This window comes from Notolepis coatsorum, assembly GCF_963971535.1.
Source record: "Notolepis coatsorum genome assembly, chromosome: 12".
NCBI lineage: Eukaryota > Metazoa > Chordata > Actinopteri > Aulopiformes > Paralepididae > Notolepis > Notolepis coatsorum.
This window is the reverse complement of record NC_140176.1, coordinates 19,667,963-19,692,250: the sequence shown is the minus strand read 5'-3', so window position 1 is coordinate 19,692,250 and position 24,288 is coordinate 19,667,963. Positions and strand designations below refer to the sequence as shown.

The window sequence follows — 24,288 nt, the reverse complement described above, 5'->3', positions numbered from 1 at the left end:
TTTACTTTAACTCTTTACTTCCTGAGGAAAGCTATTAGCTTGCATCGATCAGAGCACACGACACTCCAATTCATTATCAAATGACACTTAAATTGCATATGACAAAACAAAAAGCACTTTGCATGGTTAAAATGTAAAGTGTTGCAAAACGTATATCAAATTGGTAAGGAAACATTCAATGTTATGTCATCACTGGATAATCTTTGGTAAACGATATACATACAGTATAAAGGAGCATATTCATTACGCACATAGTGGATGTTACAGAGACCGGGTCAAAGGGTACAACCACTGCCCATCCTGGCCAATAGAATAAATTGTAGCAAGTGGATGATTTTGTGTTGCTGGGTAACAACAGTACAAGACATAATAGTGTAAGGCTTCCGAGTGGGGGGTACAGGATATACAGTACAGTGCAAGAGATTAAAGGCTCCAAACATAAAGTAATGGGTATCCCACTTTTGACCTTTGACCTTTCAAAAGGCTTTAAAGTAGATAAGTCACTGGTAATTTTCCTTGATAAATTCATGATAGTCTATATATTAAATGATCATTTAGCCTACTCTAATCAATTAAAAATAGAGTGGTGTTTTCAGATGCAGCATTTCTTGTCTTGTCCTTTGCGGCTCAAGCAATGCAGGATGGCAAGCAGAGCGCGTCTACGGAGGAAACGTGAGCGTTGCACGTAAAAGGTGCAGCGTTTACTCGGGGGAGGAGTATCGGCCGGCGAAAAGGATGCTTTTGCTGGGGTTGTGCTGGATGAAGAAGAGGAAGGGGTGGTCGGCGTAGAATCTCTCGGGTCTCATGGGCATGCAGCGCATCATCATGACGGCGGCGGTGGCTGCGGCGGCCTCCGTGCCCTCCTCGTTCACCTCCACAAACGCCTTGTGGACCACCTTGGACAGCACCAGGTCACCGGCTGCAGACATGCCTGTCAGGAGCAGAGAAAGAGCTTCAAACGTGGGAAGAGAACAAGAGACACGAGGAGGACTCCGGGCTCATTCACATCTAATCACACAATGCGGGAATGCTTCTTTTGAATGAGGGGTAGTTACCGGTACTTCTTTTGAATGGGGGTAGTTGCCTCTTTTGAATGAGGGGTAATTACTTATTTTGGGGTAGTTGCCCCTTTTAAATGGGGGTAGGTGGGCTCCAGCAATTGTTACCGCATGGAGTCGGCCAAAGAAACTGAGCAGAGATTTGGGGAGTGGGGGGGGTTCCATTTGTGAGTTCCACTCTCCAAAGATATGTTCCTTTACTCTAAATTAATACCCAGTAAAAAGTTGAGACCGTAGCAGCAGTAGTTGGGGTTGTAGGGCGTATTGCCCAGTAGGCAGTGTGGCGGCTGGTGAAAATTATTCTAGGTGGGGCGGTGCCATATTCAATCAGTTTCAGTAACTACAGAACAGTATACATTGAGGCTGAGACTAAAAAAAAAGTTTGCCGGTAGAACATCACGTACGAATTGGAAGAGCCGTCGCGCTTAACGGCACAGACACATCAAACGCGGGCGTGAGGCGGGCGAGCCATCAGCGCTTCACTTTCGCTCCCATGTTAACGGGCGTCGCTGTTCACACCGGCCGCGAGCAGGAAGTGCATTTTTTTCGCTTCGGTTGGAATTCCGCATTTTCACAGAAATACACTCAATATCTGCATTATTACCACACATATAGATGTTGTTCAACCAGCTAATGTGTCTGTATCTTTCCCAATACAAATAAACCATACTATACTTTGTCAGGAGTACAGTCACACTGATTTCATCATGCTAAACCGTGAGTGCCTGCGCGTGCCTCTGGTCTGTCCGGCGTAACCCTTCGAGAAGCTTTGTGGTCTGGGCTTGAACTTTCCATAAACGTGTCCATATAAATCCATTTTGTTAGATCCAACACTGTGAATGTATCTTGTGATTATTATCAATTTCCGACGACGACAACTATTAGCGTTTGGTATTTCCTGGTGGACGTGATATCACACGAACGCGATGCTCAGCCAATAGAGTGAATAGACAATTCGACAATGACTGTTTGGGGCGCTAGAAAAAGCACCCTTCCGGGGCGCTTATATATTAAAGGCAGCCCAAGAGTGCTTCCGCGTTTCTCTGATTGGCCATGACGCCCACGTGACAGCACGCCCCGCGGCAGAGGCGCATAGGTTGCCGCGGCATTATGCATTCGTAATCCCCCCTGTTTTAACATCGACGGTTAGCTCAACTCGTTCCTCAGCTTGCTGTGGAGCCTGCGGTCAGTTGGTGACAAGTTCGAATCACTTCAATTTTTTTTTTTTTACGTTTAATTAATTTATCATCTCTCTATATAAACGTAACTAGCGTCTGTCTTTCTTTCGCCGGTTAAGTTTAGGCATTCTTTCGGAGTTGGTTAAGGCTAGAGTTTGTCTTAGAGCATGGCAATAGAATGCCTGTCTTTCTTTCGCCGGAGCAGCAGCCTATTTCCGCTCTGCCGCGCAAAGCCGCTGTCACGTGGGCGTCGTGGCCAATCAGAGAAACGCGGAAGCACTCTTGGGCCGCCTTTAATATAGACGCTTCCGGGGCTGTGTCCACAGAAAGCATTTTTTGAGCTGCCAGCTCCTTTCTGCCATTCATTTCTATGGTAAAGACACGCTAGGAGCGCTCCTCTTCCCTGCGCCGCGCCGCACCTCACGTTTTAGCGCTCTCGCCGGCTAGCGTTTTTTGGCGGAGCGCTCTAGGCGCCTCGAGTAGAAAATTGTTCCACATTTGCAGAGGAGCACCGCTCATCAATGTCACTTTTTCATCAACAAACATGGCAGAGGAGAGGCCGATTCTTGCCGTGTCTGACAACCCAGTAATATACGACCTAAGGTATATACAATCTATAATGCAGATGACGCAACAATAAGCGCTCCCTGCGCTTTGGAATCGCTCTGGGCATTCATATCATTTGATATCCAAAGCGCTCCGCCTTGAAAAAAAACGCTTTGTGGACACGGCGCCTCAGGCATCGTATTTGAAGACACTGATTGGCAAAATTTAGTTGCTAGGTGCATTTATGTTGCTCTGTGCATTTTTCAATTGGCTGCGTTGCGCAATGACGCCCAGTCAGTGGGGCAATATTTCTAGCGCCCCAGAAGAGATCGGGGATGAACAGGACGCACAAACAATGATTTATATTTGATATATTACACGTTATTGTTTATTTTAAACACAAACGCACTTAAAATGAGTCATTTATATATAAAAAAGAATTATTATATTTTAGCAGTCGAAATCTACTATTATAGAAAAATCCAAAACCACTTTCCACCAGGGGGTGCGGCCGCCACTGCCATTAGGACATGAGTTCTGGAAAGGTTAGTCATGTGATTGCTTACTTATTAAAAAGGGCTTTAAAGGACATTTAGGGAAATACATGTATTTGCCATCTTCCCCAGATTCAGACGAGAAGATTGATATCAGTTTCATCTCTGTGTGTCTGCAAAGGAGCAGCTTGCCTAGCTTAACACAAGGACTGGAAGCAGTAGGGAGCAGCTAATAAGTGTATTTCCCCCCAAAATGTGTGGAGTGGTCCTTTAAAAAGGGCAAAGCTAACAGCCATATTCCATATTCCCTCCTACCAGAGAAGTCACAGAGATCTCGTGAGAAGGCGTCCACCATGCCCATGCTGCTCAGGACCTCCTTCAGGTCACACGTCTTCTCCATCTTGAAACGAGGCAGGCCCACCTGAACTTCTACGAAATCCATCATGTCTCGGCGGGTCCACTCCTTAAAGTTCTCATAAGTCAACTCCCTCTCCATCTGGGATGGGAATAACATCAGCATTTACTCTGTGTGTGTGTGTGTGTGTGTGTGTGTGTGTGTGTGTGTGTGTGTGTGTGTGTGTGTGTGTGTGTGTGTGTGTGTGTGTGTGTGTGTTTGAGAGAGAGTGTGAGTGTGAGTGTGTTGAGAGAGTGTGTGTGTGTTGAGAGAGAGAGTATGAGTGTGTGTGTGTGTGTGTGTGTGTGTGTGTGACCTACCTTCTCCAGTCCTGTGGTGTTGTCCTCCATCTCGTTGGGTAGAAAGATCAGCATACTGAGTTCCTTCCCTACATAAGGCAGCTCCAGGATCTGTCAAACACAGTTGACTGAACTGCTTACAGGTAATACAGTACATAAGGCAGCTCCAGGATCTGTCACACACAGTTGACTGAACTGCTTACAGGTAACACAGTAGAGTGAGATAGTAAGAATTGAATAGTCTCACATGAATATAGCTATAAAAAAAAAGGCACTGCTTACATTCACTGATTGATTAGTTGCTTGTCTGATAGAGGGAGAACGATTGATTAGTAGAGAGAGAGGGTTGATTGAGACTAGCTGCCACATTGACTCCAAATAATCTATTATACATAGCAGCTGGATGCTAATATATACCGTTGATCGATTGGCTGTTTGAAATATTACCTGGCAGTTGAGGTCAGGGATGAAGGCGAAATGGAACTTGGCCTTCAGGTTCATCATCTTCACTGGTTTACCCTCGTTCTGGAGACAGAGACAAACCACAGCCTTGTAGTGTTGATCACCGTTTTGTCGTTAAAGAGGTAGTTCACACTCCGTCTCTTTCTTTCCATTTTTCTATTCCTAATTTCCAATCGACCCACATGGATCTTAAAAGGAACACGCCGACGTTATGGAAAATAAGCTTTCCGCTTATCTTCTCCAGAGTCAGACAAGAAGATAGATACCAATGTCCTCTCTGTGCATTCAGTAGAAAACTATCCGGCTGCAAGCTAATTAGTGGAAGCGGATACGGATCAACTGGCCTCCAAACTCCAGGGATGCGTTTTTGCTGATCCATATCCGCTTCCATTTATTTGTGCTTGCAGTAAGATATCCTCTACCCCCCCCAATGTACAGTTTCTTCCCCTTCGGATGTATATATTTTTTATGATATCTTTTTACAACACAGTTCTGTATATCTGTATGTCTTGTATGTCATAAATGTCCTGATGAATTGAAAATGGGGGACCCCGATGTAAACAAGACGAAAGTATTTTTCTGGTCTGCATCCTCTTAGCAGTTGTTTTGTATTGAGCCGTACTGTATTGTACCCATTCTGCAATTTGTTAATAAAGTTTTCAATCAATCAATCAATCGTTTTTCTACAGGACAGTAAGCACATTTCCCATAATGTCGGCGTGTTCCTTTAAGTTCACGTCACCGATTCTGAGATTCCGGCATCGGAATGGCATTCAAGAGGGCCTCTGATGAAACAACAAGGTAACTTGCTCTGAAGAAACGCTGGCTTTACACGCCTCATGACCTCAGACGAGGTTGCATGAAAGGACAAGCTGCTTTGAGATCATTTGGAGGACAGATTCACATCACATCTGACACCCCCACAGACCAGCACTGTACCAATGGAAGACATCACAGGTATCTAATGCATGTAACCTCTTGCAGGAGATAAAGCCCTGTTAAGTTATGCCTAGTAGACTTATCAGGGCTTGGCACCCGCAAAGTCCGCAATATTCCACGGAACTGCCTCTTACAATCTAGTGAAATTCCCCACCTTCCATCTCCGTCCGAGGACAGACGTTTGGCATACACGCGTAACCAATAGTCCTCTTTCGGTCCAATCAGTTGACAACCCATTTCCTGAGGAGCCTACACATGGTGCAGAGAGGAAGTGCAAGAGGACCCGCCTCCCTGGTGACATCACTACTTACCGTAATCTCTTGTCACCATTCTCCAAAAACATTGCTAGTCAAATCCTCCTTTCACAATAAGATTGAGGAATCTACAAAGAACCTCCATAAACTATGCCATCATGTCCTCCCTCCCTCTTCCCTTTCTGTGGAAGACGTTTCCTTCTTTGAGAAAACGGTAGAGAATATCCACAGTTGTTTCTCCTATAGACCTCTCACGGGTGACGTATTTCCGGCTGCTCCCGTCTACTGTACTACTGTAGCTTCCTCTGTGGTTCATGCAGCTGTGGTTCCCGTGAACAAGGCCTTCTAATATACAGTTCTCTCTCTGATAAGGCAGGGGATTTAGACATTCGGAGCTGCCTAAAATGGCCAAAACCAGCTCAGCATTGCAGATCAGGTCCCCCGACGTCACCAGCGTCAGCGCATTCTCTGCAACATCCGGTCATTTAGGTCAGCAATTTGGCTTTAAAAAATTGGAACGTTAACAAAACATTAAATCCTTTGGTGAAACGCAATTTCCCCATTAACCCCACATGCAGCATCAAAGACAAGATTACTCGTAACCAGGAAAGGAAAACACTGTTAATTTTCGCCATTGGCAAAATTACTAAAAACGCGTGAGTGGTCCCTTGGGCCCGCCACAATTTCAATGTCAGTCCAGGGATCCAAACTAAGTTTTCTAACCTAAGCTCCAGCCAACTCGACTCACCTTCTAAAAATGTATCCCTCACTGGTTAATCTTTCCAACAGTAAACAGATGTGGAAGAATCATGTTGTGCAAACAGGCGTGCCAAGCTTGTCATACCATTCACACTACCTACGTGTTTGGTTTACGGTGCCATGGCAACCCACCCTCAACAGATAGCAGGTACCATACCGTACATTTAGCGAGGGTTGTGCAAAGTGCAAACATGCCAGAAAAGAAAAGACATTTTTATTATGTTCAGGTTGACAGGACTTGGCGGTTTGCCGAGCCCATTGTGAAACGCCTCGGTGTCCCAGAGCCTGCGTCGTCTTGACTGAAGCATATCACAAGAAACCTGCCCGCAGCTGCCCTCCATGAGGCTAAGATGACCCCCAGCTGCCCTCCATGAGGCTAAGATGACCCCAGCTGCCCTCCATGAGGCTAAGATGACCCCCAGCTGCCCTCCATGAGGTTAAGATGACCCCACCTGCCCTCCATGAGGCTAAGATGACCCCCAGCTGCCCTCCATGAGGTTAAGATGACCCCCAGCTGCCCTCCATGAGGCTAAGATGACCCCACCTGCCCTCCATGAGGCTAAGATGACCCCAGCTGCCCTCCATGAGGTTAAGAGGAGTGATTCAAGTTCATTTGAAATAATTGATTGATCAATAGACGTATAAATAAGTGCTGAACTTATAAATGTTGTACATGTTCTTATTGAGCTGTTCCAGAGGAATTCGGAATCTGGTGAAAACAAGAGTAGAACAACCCACAATAATTATACTATGCAACATGGAGCGCTTCCCACGGGACTCAGAGTAAAGCACTTGCATGTATTTATTTTCGGGTTGATGACAGATGAGGTTGAAATCCTAAGAACCAATGGTCAATATGTTAATTTCAAATTAAACATATTGTAACTGCTGATTTTAGAGACCCGTTACCTTGTTGATCTTGAACTGAGCGTCTTTGGTGTTTTTCTCGTCAAATGTTCTCTCCCATTTGCCTTTGAAGTAGATGGCATTGACCAGCACCAGTATGGTCAAGGGATCCACCACACCTTCATTCAGCAGATCCTTGATCTTATCTGGAATACAGGATAGAGACGACCACACAGGGGATCAGCGATGTCGTTTGAAGTAGTGGTCGATACAGATCATTGTTGAATACATTTAGCAGATATGAAAGTCTGATATTAAAAGACCTCAAGGGATATTTTGGATTTGGAATCTTTTTCGGTAAGTTAGCATGACATGGTTGGTATCTACAGATTCCTTGCGATCTCTAGGTTCATGATACCAGTGCTCTAATCTTCAGCTTTGGCCTGCAACAATATTGCTAAGCTTTTGACATTAAATATTATATTGAAATATCTTTTCTCATAAGCATATTGCTAAACTTTGGAACAATATATAGCCCCTTATAAGCTAGCACTGAAGTGCTCCAATACCATGGTTCTCAACTGGTGGGTCGCAACCCCTGTTTTGAGTAAAACAATTTTTTAAAGAGTTTAGGGGGAAAAAAGGTCTACAGAATTTATGATGCTGCGCTTTTATTTTGAAAGACATATGTTTCCTGTGACGTAACTTAAAGGGGACATGTACTGCTATTCCTAGCACTATTTGGGCAACTTTACACAATTCCTGTTAGTCTATTGAAGACATCTGTAAGGTTTTTTTCAAAAAAATGCATTGTTTTATATTTCTAATCAAGTACTCAAAACCATCATTTTTCAGCTCCAAGATTTCAGGCTGTTATGGCCCCGCCCATAAGCACTTTGAGTGACAGTCAGTCTGCGACTGGTAGACAGAGAGAGATAGAGAGAGAGAGAGAGAGGGGGGGGGGTGCGAGAGAGAGAGAGAGAGAGAAAAAAAAGACAGGCCGTCTCTTCCTTTCGTTTTTTCTCTCCCTGCGGGGCAGATTGAAACCCGACACCTCTGCATACTCTGGAGGGAGAGAGAGAGATAGAGAGGGAGAGAGAGAGGGAGAGAGGGAGACAGAGAGAGAGAGGGAGGGAGCACTTGGGGGGGGGGGGGGGGGACCTGCCGCGCCACACAGGAGAGGGGAGGAAGGGAGGCCCCCCCCCCTCGTTTTCGAGAGGGTCCCACCTCCCGTGTGGCGCGGCAGGCCCCCCCCCCCAAGTGCTCCCTCCCTCTCTCTCTCTGTCTCCCTCTCTATCTCCCTCCAGAGTATGCAGAGGTGTCGGGTTTCAATCTGCCTCGCAGTATGAGGAAGTGGGCGGGCATTAGCTACAACCACAGAGCCAATCACATCACTGTCTTCTACCCAGAGCCTGAATGACATGACTCAGGCCTTCAAATCAGGATGGACTCATTTACTGGAGCAGGAAATTATCTGAGCTGAATCAGAGCAATCCGCCAATATGGTATTTAGACACAAACACATTGATACTAACTCCTATTACTATAATACAATGCTAGAGACTGAAAAATGACATTTATAGTACATGTCCCCTTTAATGTCTAAGGAAAAGGTGGGCCCTGAAACTCAACCAGTTTAGAAGCACTGCTCTAGTGAACTCTCACTTCATATGGTACCATTATGTTCACTCCTTCACTAGATCTGACCCACTAGAGCCCATGAAAGACGGTAATGTGTCAGGATGATATTTGATATCGGCAGATACAGATTTTCGAGGGGAAAAAACTGCAACATCTACAAACCAATATATCAGTCAACCCTTAGTTTCAAGCTGAACAGACTAGAGCAATAATAAGCTTTGGACCTTTGAAAAAATCTGAACCTTGTAGATCAATAGATAACATGCTTATTCAGTGTAGCTGTACCTGGTTCAGTCTACAATGGTCCTCATTTCAAATAGCAGTCTTAATTAGTGCATCTTAACGTTCTGGTGTGTGTGTGTGCTTGTGCTTGTGTGCGTGTGTGCGTGTGTGTGTGTGTGTGTGTGTGTGTGTGTGTGAGAGAGTGTGATCTACCTTGTGTCTGTTTCTCCACCCAGCTGTTGATGTTGAGCCTGGCAGCTTCATGGTTACTGGCGAAGTCCACAGACTCCAGCTCAGCGTTGTAATGCTTCCTGGTGTCATTCAGGAACTCCTGCAAACATCAATCGTTACAGACACAGAAGGAGATCAATCTGTATGCTTGCTCGCTCACGCCTTAACACTTTGAGTGCCACTCGCGGCTTTTCTCTGGTTTACGCCCCGGCCGTTGAATGCCACGTCACGAGTATTCTCTGGGTTTTTTTAAAAAATTTTAAGCGATCTGAAATCATATTGCATCATGCGAGCCTACCGTTGGAGATCCAGGGACCGCCGGCGCTCAGATGTGAAAAAAGCGCCCCCCCTATCGTCTCCCAGATGGTAAATCACCCTTTTGGAATGGACTCAATGAAAGTGAATGGGAGAACGGATTTCTGACTCCACATTTTACTTCTCACTGATGCAGCCGGGGTCTACCAGAGTTCATTCTGGAGCCTCTGAGCCGCGCGGATCATGTGTTATACTGTATACACGATGGATCAATACATTTATCGATTTTTTCTAATGGCGATCGGAAATTGGAATAAACCATTTGGATACCATCTGACCTCAGGTAAGGAATCTATGTTATCAGTGTTAGGATAATCAGACTCGTTTTCACTGATATATAAGCGTTTGTGATATGGCTGTTTTGACTGTAAAAGCCATGAGGAAATAAGTGCAGCGATTATCAGCGCACAGCACGAGCGTGCGTGCGCACATATACTATCGATTAGGGCTGTCCCCGACTAAGGATTTGGATGGTCGACTAGGATTGGCCAAAATTTGCCGTTAGTTGACTATTGGTCGACTTAAAAATAATAATAATAATATTAAAAAAAAAAAAAAAATTGTCTGAAGGAGTCGACTGAAGGCTTCTTGTCCTTTGCAAAAGCATGCAATTGGTCCACTGATGGATACATCTTGATATTTGTCTAGTCTAGTGTGTTCATTAGATGGGTGAAATCCTCTTTCAGTGCCTCTGTGCCTGTTTTCGTAGGCAGTTAGCCTCTGGTATGCGTGCCATTAGCGTTAGCCACGCTTCTATGCCTATTTTTTTTTTAGGCCTACATTTTTTTTTTATTATTATTATTATATTCGACTAAGAGATTGGCCAGTCGACTACGGCTCCTTTCGACTGATTAGTCGACTAATCGATTAATAGGGGTCAGCCCTACTATCGATCATCTAGCGTTTATTTGAAAACTATTCATAAATAGGCCGACAAATGACAACGTTCTGGAATATTCCAGTAAAAGGCGATTATCATAGGCATGGGTTGTTTTTCCCCGGAAAACGGGTGATTTTCAAAATGCTATCAAACGGAAATGAAGCGATAAAAATACAATCTGCCTTGCCAATGTTGACTGGAAAATGAGTCTTTGATAAGCGACAGGCAGATTAGACACATAGCATAATTTAAAACATAGATTAGGCGATATTAACGTTAACATTGGCCGTGGATGGTGGCATTCAACGGGGTAAAAAGGAAAACACGGCCCGGCACTGATTTAAAGGAACACGCCAACATTTTGGGAACTTCGCTTATAGTCTTCTCCAGAGAGAGACAAGCAAATAGATACCAGTTTCCTCTCTGTGCGTTCAGTAGAAAGCTATCTGGCTGCATGTTAGCCTAGCTTAGCACAATGAATGGAAGCAGACAGTGCCTTCGGGAGAGGCGTTAGTTGGACAATGCCTAGGCTAACCGGCACTGTCCGCTTCCATTCATTGTGCTAAGCTAGGCTAACGTGCAGCCAGACAGCTTTCTGCTGAACGCACAGAGGGGAAACTGGTATCTATCTTCTTGTCTCTCTTCGGTGAAGATGGTAAAATAATTTCCCAAAATGTTGATGTGTTCCTTTAAGACCTTTTTATGATTAAATGTAAGACTTTTTAAGACCCCACGGGAACCCTGTAACATCCATTCAGTCATTGGTTGATCCATCCATCCACTCATTCTTACAGAGTAAAGTGAAAGATGATCCCATGTGTTTTCCATTCCTTCACGCATACAGTAGCTTTCATTGCTACCGGTATCATTCATGCTACCAAGGAATTGTGTCTCTCCTAGGCTGAAACCTTTATCGCAACCATGTTTCCAAACGTAGTGAGTTAACATACTTACATAAACATGGAGCTGCGCGACACATAAACCAGGGTTCCCACTCTTTTTGAGAAATCATTTTCCAGGACATTTCCAGGAGACGTGTGTATATTTTCCACAACGGAGTTTCACTTCAGTGTTCGGTTTGCGCGATCTGATTGGCCACTGACGTTTTTTTTAAGCGCCAATCGTGTTACTCCTAACAATTGCGCCAGCAGCCTGTTACCCTAACCCTAACCTTAACCAACTAACCTTAACCAACTAACCCTAACCAACTAACCCTAACCGTAACCAACTTCGAAAGAGAGCGACTTCGAAAGAGTCGCCAAGCTTAACCAGTTTGTTAGGAGTAACGCGATTGGCGCTGAGAGAAACGTCAGTGGCCAATCAGATTGCGCAAACCGAACGCGGAAGTGAAACTCCGTTGGGAAAAATATACACGCATCCAGGACATCACTTGCTCACAAATGGTCATATTGCATGTTGCTTATTGGAATAATATTCCGAGAAATATAACTATGGTAAGGAACAAATTTATGTTTAAAAAAATTGTTAAAAATTGCGCTCATGAATAATGAGTTACATTTTGGTCATTGACTTATTATGGAAATTAGTATGGAAATATAAAGGTGATCGGTGACTTGAGAAAAGTTATGCTATATTATGAGTTAAAATCATATAAATGATTTTGATCCGTTTTGTTCTTATGGACTGACTATGTCATTTGTATTTTATGGTTGGAGAATTGTGATATCTGACTCATGAATATTGAGTGAGCTTTGATTCACTGTTTTGTTTGTTGTGATGTTTTCTTGTGAGTACTTTCAATGTTTGCGGTTTTATATTTTTATTTAACTTTTTTTTGTGTTTGTATTTTTAATGTTTGGACCCCAGGAAGAGTAGTCTCACTTTGGTGTGTAGACTAATGGGGATCCACAATAAAACATAAAACATATAATTTACTGGTAGTATTGACACATTTAACTCCAGTTTTATTTCTCCTTTTTTAATGACGCAGGGTTCATGATGAAGTATCTCCTGTTCATTCCAGGTGACTGCTACACTCTTCACTGCTAACTGTACAATAAGGTCATCTTGCCTCCTCTTGTTGTTCGCGGTTTGTTTGTTTCTTTACTTACAAGCTCTCCTAAACAAATAATACACAGACATGTTCTGTGTTACACTTGCTTGAATTGCGGCAATTACAATACTCCAAACTCATAATGCATAATCCAGATCCCTCATATGAACTAAATGGAAAGACACCTTTCTGACAGAACGTGTCACAAACCACGTGCCACAGACGACAAGTCACTCACTCAGCTCATAGAGAACACAGTAATTCAGCGTAAATGACGTGTGTAGGATTTTACAGCACTTTAAAAAATAAAAGAGGACAATAAGCATGAGCTTGTCAAATGCCATGACGGGCCAAAACAAAGGGAGCATGGGCCCCAAATTGGGTGGCACTGCTATAATCCTACAGACAGTCCAGTTTCAAACAAAATACACACCTACGTTTATATAGGCGATCTGAGTCAGGAGAAAATACAATAAAATATTTCCAGGATAACAGATATTCCCCCCCCCCCCCCCCCCCCCCCCCAGGATATTTGGTAATTTCAGTCCATTTTCCAGGTTTTCCATGACTGGAAATCTAGTCTCTGAATTTCCAGAATGAGGGGGACCCCCGATACACTCACACACACACACAAACACACCTGAACAAAGTCAAAGGACTGCTGTCCATACAGTCTGTTGGCCAGGCTGAGGGAGTACGGAGCACCAGGCTTGTTCAGGTCACCCATCAAACTGCCGAAGCTCACATGGATGTCTTCCTTGGACTTGTGGAGGTGCAGCGACTGTGGACCATCAGAGGAGACAGAAGTTACAAACACCACAACGTTGCAGAAATGTATTGAACCGATTCAGACTTGTAGTCTTGGGTTAGGATGTCCTATAGGAGCAACTCTGAACTATAGCCCATGTGGTTCATCAGCACACCAGAGAACACCAGCCCTGCAAGTGTAACCCAAGACAGGAATATGAAGGGGGAACACATTTGTGCACAGAGCACAGTGGAGCCTAGATACTTAACGCCACACTGCTGTCGGTTTCAACGCCAGAATTCAGGAGAGTGTGTTTGCATCAGACATGCTTCTTTATTTGTGGGGCGGCTTTGGCTCAGGGGTAGAGCGGGTCGTCCAATGATCGAAGGGTTGGTGGTTCGAATCCCGCTCAAGCCCATGTCCATCCCATCGCCGTTGTGTCCTTGGGCAAGACACTTAACCAACTTGCCTCGTATGAATGTGTATGCATGTGAATGAATGTTGGTGGTGGTCGGAGGGGCCGTAGGCGATGATTATTCGCCACACTTCCGTGAGTCTGCCTCAGGGCAGCTCTGGCTGCAATTGTAGCTTACCACCACCGGTATGACTGTGTATGAACGAATAATGGACTCTGTGAAGCGCTCTGGGTGTCATGAAGAGCGCTATATAAATCCAAGTCATTATCATTATTATTATTTATTAAATAGAATAATAATATTCAAGTAATCATTTATTTTCATGATATAGACTGGTCTGATTTGACCGTTTTGTTGGCAAGGTCAAATGTGAAAATAATGCCCCGTCCTGTGTGCAACCACCCACTCCTGTTGCTTCTGTTTTGAAGACAGATGCTCATAAAAAATGGATAGGAAGTAGTAAACGTGCAACAAGAACATAACAAGACTGTAGCACGTTACATTATAACCCTGGAAACGGAACAGGAGAGGACATCTGGATCACGTTACATTATAACCATGGAAACGGAACGAGAGAGAACATCATTCCACTAGATCATGTTACATTAAAAACCTTGGAAAATCCCACTCCGGAGCACAGAAAAGGAGAGATGCGTGTTAGTCCTCCCTTGCCTCCTCGTTTGACACTAATCAAGGAGGCATGGAGACAAGCGAGGGAGCGAGAGAACATGCGAGATTCCACCCGGGACCACCTTTAACCCCTCGTCGTTGTCACCTTCTCGACTAAAAGCTCCTTTCAACCACCACGCGCCCCCAGGCGTCATCAGTGAAACGCCCTTTGACCTCCTGGTTGTTAGTTAGTTAGTCTTTACGGCAGTACTCAGTTACCACCTTCAACAGGTGTGGCGGGAGGCGCATGTCCGTCTGTTGCTGCATCTGCATCTGCTGCGCCGCTCCGCTCCCACACGGCCCTGCTCCTCTCTGTCCCGCCTCCCCTGCCTTTTTTATAAAACAGAGCACCTGGTGGCGGAAATGGCAGCGCGGGGGGGGGGGGTTAAGGGCAGAAAAAGGCTATAGACTGTGGTATGTGTAACCATGAATGCCTGGTTAAACCAGTTTGACAACTGCTCCTGTACTCGCAGACTGTGTCCAGCGAAAGGACTAGGTCTAGAGTCAGCAGCAATGCTCTTGTACTGAATGAATGAATGAATGAATGAATGAATGAAAACTTTATTAACAGATTGTAGAATGGGTACAATACAGTACGGCTCAATACACACAATTGTTAAGGGGATGCAGACCAGAGAAAGACGTTTGTCTTGTTTACATCAGGCTCCCCCATTTTCAATTCATATTGAATTTATTCACAGCCTGTGTCCAGTGAAAGGACTAGGTCTAGAGTCAGCAGCAGCGCTCCTATGCTCTCAGACTCACACAGAGTGAAAGGAATCTTCTCAGCCCCACCCTGCCATGGACTCTCCCACCTTTCATCATCCACACACACACACACTTTCCCCAGACTACTCATGAAACATGGTCATGTGGTTTTCTGGTTGTAAACCAGTTTACTCTTTGATGTGCGGTTACAACGAAGGTCAATTCATACATCCACAACTAGCGCTGCCTATCCAACTTTGGCTGAGGTTTTAGTTTAAGTGCTACTGGTTGACAGGTATTGTTAAGAGTGAAAGCAATGAGCTTTACAATTATAGATTACTTTACAAGACAGACTAATTGAAAGACAGGATGTCAGCCTGGATAGGTGAGCTTTATAGCCAAGAGGTTTATTGGCCCTACACACTGTGTGTGCATGTGCACACACACACACACAGCTATAGAGGCACACCTTATTGTAGTTCCCTCTAGAAAAGTTGAGTCAGACGTGACTTAGCCAATGTTTTAGCCAGCACACACGTCAAGTCTGTGTACACTTCCACAACACACACACACACACACACACTACTGTCTTGTCAGTCACACCCAGTATTGTTTTGTTTTTTTACATGAGAACAATATTGGTGATTTTTAAGCAGTTTGGGGCGTTCCCATCCACCATCCGAAGGTCTGATTTGACATCATCCTATCAACAACCAAGCGAGTGGCAGAACAATACTTTGTTACACAGTATTAAATCAGTAGATGCAACGTGTCATAGTCAATTGACATTCTGGAATATGGCAGCCATCTTACCTGGTTCCAATTACAGCACGGTGAAAGAGGCGTATGTTGTCTATATAATCATTGTATTTTTCTTACAGTACACCAATCATGTTTTTTATTCAAAGTAATGAGTGTAAGACAGCTGTATATGTCTAGAATGAAACTAAAAAAATATTTTTTAAATATAAGAACTGTCTGGTATTCTGAATGGCTAATATACTACATTAAGCAATATCTTTTATGTAGAAATCCTAAATAGATTCGGTAATCAGCATTATGGCCTATATTGGCAGCCAATTACAATCAGAAACACACCTGCTGTATATTAATAAATGTATTACCTTTGAGTTCTAAGTTAGCTTAGCTAACATTAAATGTTTGCTAACAGATCAATGTTGTTGAGAGCTAGCAATCAGCAATAACATTTGACTCAGCTGGAGGAGCGGCTACGTGGTGTAGTGGGCAAGGCGCTCGCCACGAAATCTGGAGACGCTGGGCTTGCCTGTTCGAGCCCAGCGCTCCACATTTGCTTTCAGTTTAGCTGGTCGTCCGTACTAATACACATTGGCCGTATTAGGGGGTGGGAAACTGATGGGTGGGGATCGGGCGTTGTGGACAGCGATTCCTACAGGTCGGTTCGGTTGGTGCGCCTGCGCAGTAGAATCAGGAAGTGTCGGGGGCAGCGTGAGCCTCCTACGCGTTACTCCTCGCCACTGAGAGATCGAGCTGCGCAGGTGAAAAGATGCGACTGCAGTTACCTCAAGTACCGGAGGGGACTTGTGCTATGTATGACTTAGTCCACATTGCAGCCGGCTTGTGGGAGGCAAGAAACAGCGTTCGTGACAGGGGAGGGTTGAATTGGATGATACGAAATTGGGATGGGAGAAAATATAGAAAATGGGAGAAAAGGTGGATAAAAAAAAACATTTGACTCAGCTGGTCAGTTAACGTAACTTAGCTAACCATAAAGTTACCTAGTTCAATAACATTCTGTAGTTTTAATTGATCCATATGTAAAAATATATATTATGTACAAATACATCTCTCATCTACTCTATACTGACATGTGGAAAGTGATGCCAGTGTCCCTGGTATCTTTGGTCCTTTTAGCACTGCACAAGCATAGTTGCAGCCCATAGACCTGTTCGCTGTATACGTCAGACTCTGTGTGCGTGCGCATCACCGGAGCAGAAAGGAACGTAATCCTGGTCAGAACAGAACAACAGGGCAGACTACAATATATTTGCATTTGTTAGCCATGCTAGAGATCTAAAAAACCAATCCATGCCAAAGCTAGATATGTAAAAGGTGAAAGACACACTCACAGCCATGCTGATTTGGCTAAATGACATCCAGCTGTTTTAGTTTGAAACAACTTTTAGTCAGGGGAGCTTGCGCAGGTCCGAGGCAACTTAGTCACGTCACGTGACTCAGTTGGTATTGCTGATTGGCTCGAACACGGTATGTTTGTAAACAGCGAACAGGTAGGTGTCTATAGGGAGGTGTAGTCTGACGTCACTGGTTGTTCCACCCGTATAGGGATTTATCATTGGGAAAATGGATTATCGGCTATTGTATCAATTCTGCCGCATGGAAATTGAAAAGCGTTCCATTTTTGCACAAAATGAGTTCCCTTCTATCACTAACATTATTGTTTAAGCATTTTTGGTTGAAATAAAATGTGGCTATTTTTTTTATGATTAATTGCGAATCTTTTCATGTTGAGCTATAGATTGTGGATGAATAAGCACAGAAAGGTACACCATGCAAATGTTAATGCTTTATTTGTTTTAAACGAGACGATTTAGAAATGGGCAATGGGGAAATACATTGCGGTGGAACACGAAAAACGGCAATGACATAACCTCTACACCTCCCTATTGTAAACAATACCCGGGAAAAAAGGTTAGAGACCCACAACTGTGGAGGAAGGGTGCACTGCATTTACAACACAAGACTAAATGAGAGCAACAGGGCATACGGCACAATAATCCATTATCTTGTTTTCACGGTTGTGGGATGACAAACATTGTTATTTAAACTGAAACTTGATTAATTGCCCAGCCCTACTATGTGTTTAAACACCTAGCCCTACTAGAGAAGCTTCTATCCTCAGGCCATCAGAATGCTAAATGACAATAACACTATGTAACAACCATCAAATGCACACACATCCACACGCACACACTCACTTTAAACAAACAACTCACTGCAGCACCCACTTTAGAACACCTAAACACACTTTATATTTATTGGTAAAGAATTTGCACTACAACCCATACCTCATTACACCTTACTGTAAATTGTACCTAAATTGTACCTCATCCCATTTCTGCTTTGTATTGTATAGTTATTGTATTGGAACTCAGTTACTTCTACTCTGCATTGTACATTGTATATATGTATATACTGAACACGTTTGTCTACGTACTTGACTTCTATTTTATACTTACTATACTTATTTTATACTTATCTATTTTTATCTAGCACACTCTCTGGAGCAAAATAGAAAGAAGCATTTTATATAAAAGTATTCTGTACTTCTGTATGACAACTAATAAAGAAACTTGAAACTATGTGTTTTAAACACCTAGCCCTACTATGTGTGTTTAAACACCTAGCCCTACTATATGTGTTTAAACACCTAGCCCTACTATATGTGTTTAAACACCTAGCCCTGCTATATGTGTGTAAACACCTAGCCATACTATATGTGTTTAAACACCTAGCCCTACTATATGTGTTTAAACACCTAGCCCTACTATATGTGTTTTAAACACCTAGCCCTACTATATGTGTTTAAACACCTAGCCCTACTATATGTGTTTAAACACCTAGCCCTACTATATGTGTGTAAACACCTAGCCCTACTATATGTGTGTAAACACCTAGCCCTACTATATGTGTGTAAACACCTAGCCCTACTATGTGTGTAAACACCTAGCCCTACTATATGTGTGTAAACACCTAGCCCTACTATATGTGTGTAAACACCTAGCCCTACTATATGTGTGTAAACACCTAGCCCTACTATGTGTGTGTAAACACCTAGCCCTACTATATGCGTGTAAACACCTAGCCCTACTATATGTGTGTAAACACCTAGCCCTACTATATGTGTGTAAACACCTAGCCCTACTATATGTGTGTAAACACCTAGCCCTACTATATGCGTGTAAACACCTAGCCCTACTATATGTGTGTAAACACCTAGCCCTACTATATGTGTGTAAACACCTAGCCCTACTATATGTGTGTAAACACCTAGCCCTACTATATGTGTGTAAACACCTAGCCCTACTATATGTTTAAACACCTAGCCCTACTATATGTGTGTAAACACCTAGCCCTACTATGTGTGTAAACACCTAGCCCTACTATATGTGTGTAAACACCTAGCCCTACTATATGTGTGTAAACACCTAGCCCTACTATATGTTTAAACACCTAGCCCTACTATATGTGTGTAAACACCTAGCCCTACTATATGTGTGTAAACACCTAGCCCTACTATATGTTTAAACACCTAGCCCTACTATATGCGTGTAAACACCTAGCCATACTATATGTGTTAAACACCTAGCCCTACTATATGTGTTAAAAACCTAGCCCTACTATATATGTTTAAACACCTAGCCCTACTATATATGTTTAAACACCTAGCCCTACTATATGTGTGTAAACACCTAGCCCTACTATATGTGTGTAAACACCTAGCCATACTATATGTGTTAAACACCTAGCCCTACTATATGTGTTAAACACCTAGCCCTACTATATGTGTGTAAACACCTAGCCCTACTATATGTGTATAAACACCTAGCCCTACTATGTGTTTAAACACCTAGCCCTACTATATGTGTGTAAACACCTAGCCCTACTATATGTGTTTAAACACCTAGCCCTACTATGTGTTTAAACACCTAGCCCTACTATATGTGTGTAAACACCTAGCCCTACTATATGTGTGTAAACACCTAGCCCTACTATATGTGTGTAAACACCTAGCCCTACTATATGTGTGTAAACACCTAGCCCTACTATATGTGTGTAAACACCTAGCCCTACTATATGTTTAAACCCCTAGCCCTACTATATGTGTTAAACACCTAGCCCTACTATATGTGTGTAAACACCTAGCCCTACTATATGCATGTAAACACCTAGCCCTACTATATGTGTTTTAAACCCCTAGCCCTACTATATGTGTTTTAAACCCCTAGCCTAGCATGTGTTATGGCCTTGTAGTATAGTCACCTCTTCCATCTGTGTAGCTGTGTTGCCCCTGGCTCCCAGCAGCACCATGGCCAGGGCTGAGGAGATGCTAAGTGGAGAATAGAAGACATTGCCCGTCTTGTCCTTTGCATTCAGCTCTTTGAACAAAGCCAGAGAGAAGCAGGCGTTGGCCTCCGACAGTGGGCTTGATGACGCCATTGTGCCTGAAAAATGTAAAAAAGACGTCAGTTGAAATTGCATCTACTTTGTCCCATGATGGTAAATGGACTGCATTTATATAGTGCTTCTATCCAAACTGCTTTACAACTTGCCTCATATTCACCTATTCACTCACACATTCACACACCGACGGCGGAGGCAACCATGTAAGATGCAGGTGCCAACCTGCACATTGGGAGCAGAGGGGTTCAGTGTCTTGCTCAAGGACACATACTCTCCTCTACCTCCTGAGCCACTGCCGCCCCATGTATGTAGGGCTGAGTATCGGAATTCTATATTTTATTGGTATCGATCGAATTGCTTCAATACTATAGAGTATCGGAAAACACTGTGCCATTCAATACCAAATTTGGACACATAAGTAGTTAATATCATCAGTGTCAGACTGTCAGCGCACCTTTTGTTCCAAAATATGTTCCATTTCTTCTGTTCAACCACAATCCAAAATCATCCAAAAAGTAACAAAGCCTTCGACTGGCTCACACAGCGCATAACTCGTATATTGAAAAAAAAATTGCAAAGGACCGATGGGCTAATATCTAGCTAACATTTTGATGTTTCTCGATCTGCACTGTCCATATTTCTTTTTTATATTCTATTTATTTTTGGGCTTTCTGTATTTTTAACCCATCCCAATTTAGTCGTTATGCCAATTCCCTTCCTGGTTGTTGCACGCACACTGTCGGCCTGGGGAGGGTGTAGAACTACCACATGCCTCCTCCGATGTGGAGTCGCCAGCCGCTTCTTTTCACCGACAGCAAGGAGTTTCACTGGGGGAACGTAACGCGCGCAGAGGTTTGCGCTATTTCCCCCAGATCCCCTCCCTGCTGAACAGGCACCCCAACCGACCAGTAGGAGTCGCAGTTTACAACGACCAGGACACATACCCCACCGGCTTCCCACCCGCTAACACTGCCAATTGTGTTATAGGGACGACTGACCAAGCCGGAGGTACCGCTGACAGCTGGATTCGATCCTAGAGTATCTGCGGTGGTAGGCGAGTGCTTAGTTAGCTTTTTTTTCCCAATGTATTAGGTTAGAGTAAAGACAAAATAATTAGTTGCCAATGATGAAACAATAACTTTAAAATACTCATTCCCAATCCCATTGTTATGCCACATCAATGTGGAACGCCCTACCCACGGCGGTAAAAAAGGTGAATCCCTACCCACCTTCAAAACCACTCTCAAAGAGCACCTACGGGAGGCTGCAATTCGAAACTGGCCCCCGTAAATGTCCGAACACCCGCCCACCCCCTCCTAATGTACATTTCCCTCCCCCTCGTATATATTTACTGTTAGGATCTCTGTTTAACAGTACTGTATATTTGCAAATCGTGTATGCCACAAATGTAACAGTACTGTATATCTGTATGTCATGTATGTCATAAATGTCATGATTAGATTAGATGATTAGATTCGATTTGTATATCTGTATCTGTATGTTGTGTATGTCAGAAATGTAATTATGAATTGAAAATGGGGGACCCTGATGTAAACAAGACGAAAGTCTTTCTCTGCTCTGCATTCCCTTAACTTAATTTAACTCTTCCAGGTCCTGGGATATTTTCAATGTTTTGGCTAATTTTGATTTAAATTGTATAATTCCCATTGTGTGTGCTGTACTGTACTGTACCCATTCTGCAATCTGTTAATTAAAGTGTTCAATCAATCAATCAATCAAACAGCTTGGAAAGGAAGGTAGGCAGCATATCTTGTCACTGACACACAGCAGATAGGCATGTATATTGCAATTCTAACTTAACAAATATGCCGTGTTGTCTATAGCTATGATAGTATCTAAAGCGAATTTCTTTTGGCAACTTCAAACTATTTGTTTCACTTGTTTATTTTCGAGATGATAAGAAAACATAATAATAGGGCAACAACGTGTTGCCAATTACAGCCTACATTATATCAGCCTACGTTCAATGAGCGAAAGAGAGAGACACGTTCGTTCATAATAGTAATTGGCTACTTACTGTACGAAAGATATTGATTGCCCTCCTTGCCGTTCAATGTTCAATACTGTGTCATCTCTAGTGCTGTATTTACGCCCAGTGTTTGCACGAGGACACGCCCAGCTCTGGACACAGCCCTAAAGCCCGCTTCCGCATTCTATCCAAGGAGACTATAAAACAAGGAAGGGTCTCGACGTCATTGTGTAGCGCGTGGACGCACATTGGTGCGAAGTGGAAACTTTCCTTTCGGCCGACATCGAGTTGAATGGGATCTCCTCGTTTATGACCTGACATTAAATGAGTAAAAACACTTACTTCCACCGTGGTCTTCGATGTTACACGACAGCACACGACACAGGGACAATAATAATACGGACAAAATATAACTCTTGTTCATTGGCCCGGCCGTTGGTTAATTCCGTATCTAATAAAACAAGAGGATACTGAATAGAGCAGCATTGCAGTCAGGCAGCAATACCAAAAGGGCCATAAACGCCTACGGATGACTAACCTGCCGTAAAGCAAATGAGGAAGAAACATTATCTGAATGTAATAATAATAATGATAACTTTATAATTATTTGTATAGCACTTTTCATACAGAAGTTGCAGTTAAAAGTTTCACAACAGTAAAAAATACAGGCATAAGCGAGCATAAAAACGACAGAGGTAGCAAGGTAAGGTAAATCACAGTGTTTCACATTAGGATCTAACAACCCAATAGGCCTTTCTGTTTACAGTTGCATTCAGTAATAGTAATACAAATAATACAAATGGAATAGACAGAGTAAAAACAAAGTGCGGTTGGATTCAGTTTAAAAATAGGCTAAACTTGTTTTATAAATTATTAGGTAGGAGGTTTTGTTCTCCAACCATCGATACAAGGTATTAGGTTTTGCTTTAGGTGTTTATTTTTTCCATTTATATTTTATATTCTCAAATTTGAGTAATTCCTAAACGAACCGCGGGAGGCAGCAATACGCCGGAAATCGATTAGCAGCAGAAGAAGAGGAATGACGCTACTTCCTGTTTTTTTCCTGGGTCTTCGTTTTGACAGATACTTTTTTAATGAATTAAATCTGGTCGGGGGAAAAGAAAGTGCGATGGGTTTTGAGAGGAAAATTGAGTTTGGTCGTAGCAAGATGCCTAAGAAGAAGAAGAAGTCTTTAGTGGAGAAGGAGGCAGAGTCATTTAGAAGTTTGATTGATATTATGTTTCACAGAAACAAAACTTGACTCATCTGTTCAGGATCCAGAGATAGAAATCGAGGACTATTCAATCATCAGGAGGGATAGGAACCAGTATGGAGGTGGTGTCTGTGTATATATACACAAAGATACCAAATTCAGCAACCGTACCTTAACCATGACGAGATTGAAACTGTATGGATTGAAATCTTATTTGAAAGGGCAAAATCAGTACTAATAGGCACAATCTATAGACCACCAGAACAGAGTGGCTTTTATGACACACTTGATGGGTGCTTAACTGGGGTGGAGGGCGTAGAAAAAATCCTTATTGGGGACTGGAACACGGATATGCTACGTAAAGCAGCACCCGTCTTCAAGGCCTTCAGTAGATTTTCTGATCTGCACGGTTTCAGCCAGCTAATCACCCAACCCACAAGGGTGTGTGAATCAACCCAGACTACCATTGACCTCATCCTGACCTCCGACAAGTCCATGATCTCCAATAAAGGGGTGATAGCATGCGGGTTAAGTGATCATTATATGATATTCTGTTCCCGCAAAAAGCCAAAGCAAAAGGCTGGCTGTCACAAAATGGTCACATCTAGAGACCTCAAAACGTACTCTAGCGAGGCCTTTAACCTTGAACTGAAGAGCCTGGACTGGTCAGATGAACTCAATGGTACACTGGTTGAAGAAACCTGGCTTGGCTTCAAAACCAAATTCTCAACAATACTAAACAATATGGCCCCCCTAAGAACCACCAGGGTAAAAAATCGCGCTGAGCCGTGGATGCGCACTGAAATACTGACCGCTATGAAAGCCAGAGAC

At 43.3% G+C, this 24,288-nt stretch overlaps 2 protein-coding genes across 4 annotated transcripts in view; one reads left to right on the top strand and one right to left on the bottom strand.

Moving 5' to 3' along the window:
• LOC311238398 (leukocyte elastase inhibitor-like) lies at positions 1-22,395 on the bottom strand. Of its 3 annotated transcripts, none has more exons than XM_084326447.1 (10): positions 22,293-22,395; positions 20,114-20,295; positions 14,588-14,716; positions 13,173-13,313; positions 9,306-9,423; positions 7,293-7,435; positions 4,417-4,494; positions 3,991-4,080; positions 3,592-3,772; positions 1-931 (listed from the first exon to the last, which is right to left on the bottom strand). In XM_084326447.1, exons 2-10 carry the CDS (start codon positions 20,288-20,290, stop codon positions 702-704), a joined length of 1,287 nt encoding a protein of 428 aa, XP_084182573.1. In that variant the 5' UTR covers positions 20,291-20,295; positions 22,293-22,395; the 3' UTR covers positions 1-701. The 3 variants fall into 3 exon arrangements, with proteins under 3 accessions (XP_084182573.1, XP_084182574.1, XP_084182575.1); XM_084326448.1 differs by lacking the exon at positions 22,293-22,395 and adding an exon at positions 20,404-20,421; XM_084326449.1 differs by lacking the exon at positions 14,588-14,716.
• Positions 22,396-23,373: 978 nt separating this feature from the next.
• Positions 23,374-24,288, top strand: part of LOC311237792 (leukocyte elastase inhibitor-like) — a gene marked incomplete at its 5' end in the record, with an annotated part of 48,732 nt that continues 47,817 nt past the window's right edge. The window contains one exon of the mRNA XM_084325770.1: positions 23,374-23,451. Within this exon, the coding sequence (XP_084181896.1) occupies positions 23,374-23,451 (78 nt within the window). The remainder of the gene's footprint in view (positions 23,452-24,288) is intronic.

Excerpts from the sequence above, each read along its gene's own strand:
- LOC311238398 (XM_084326447.1), bottom strand. The coding sequence starts at position 20,290 with ATGGCGTCATCAAGCCCACTGTCGGAGGCCAACGCCTGCTTCTCTCTG. Across the intron at positions 13,314-14,587 it reads TCCCGCCACACCTGTTGAAG|TCGCTGCACCTCCACAAGTC; the intron begins GTGGTAACTGAG and ends GATGGTCCACAG. Across the intron at positions 4,081-4,416 it reads TCCCTGACCTCAACTGCCAG|ATCCTGGAGCTGCCTTATGT; the intron begins GTAATATTTCAA and ends TGTGTTTGACAG.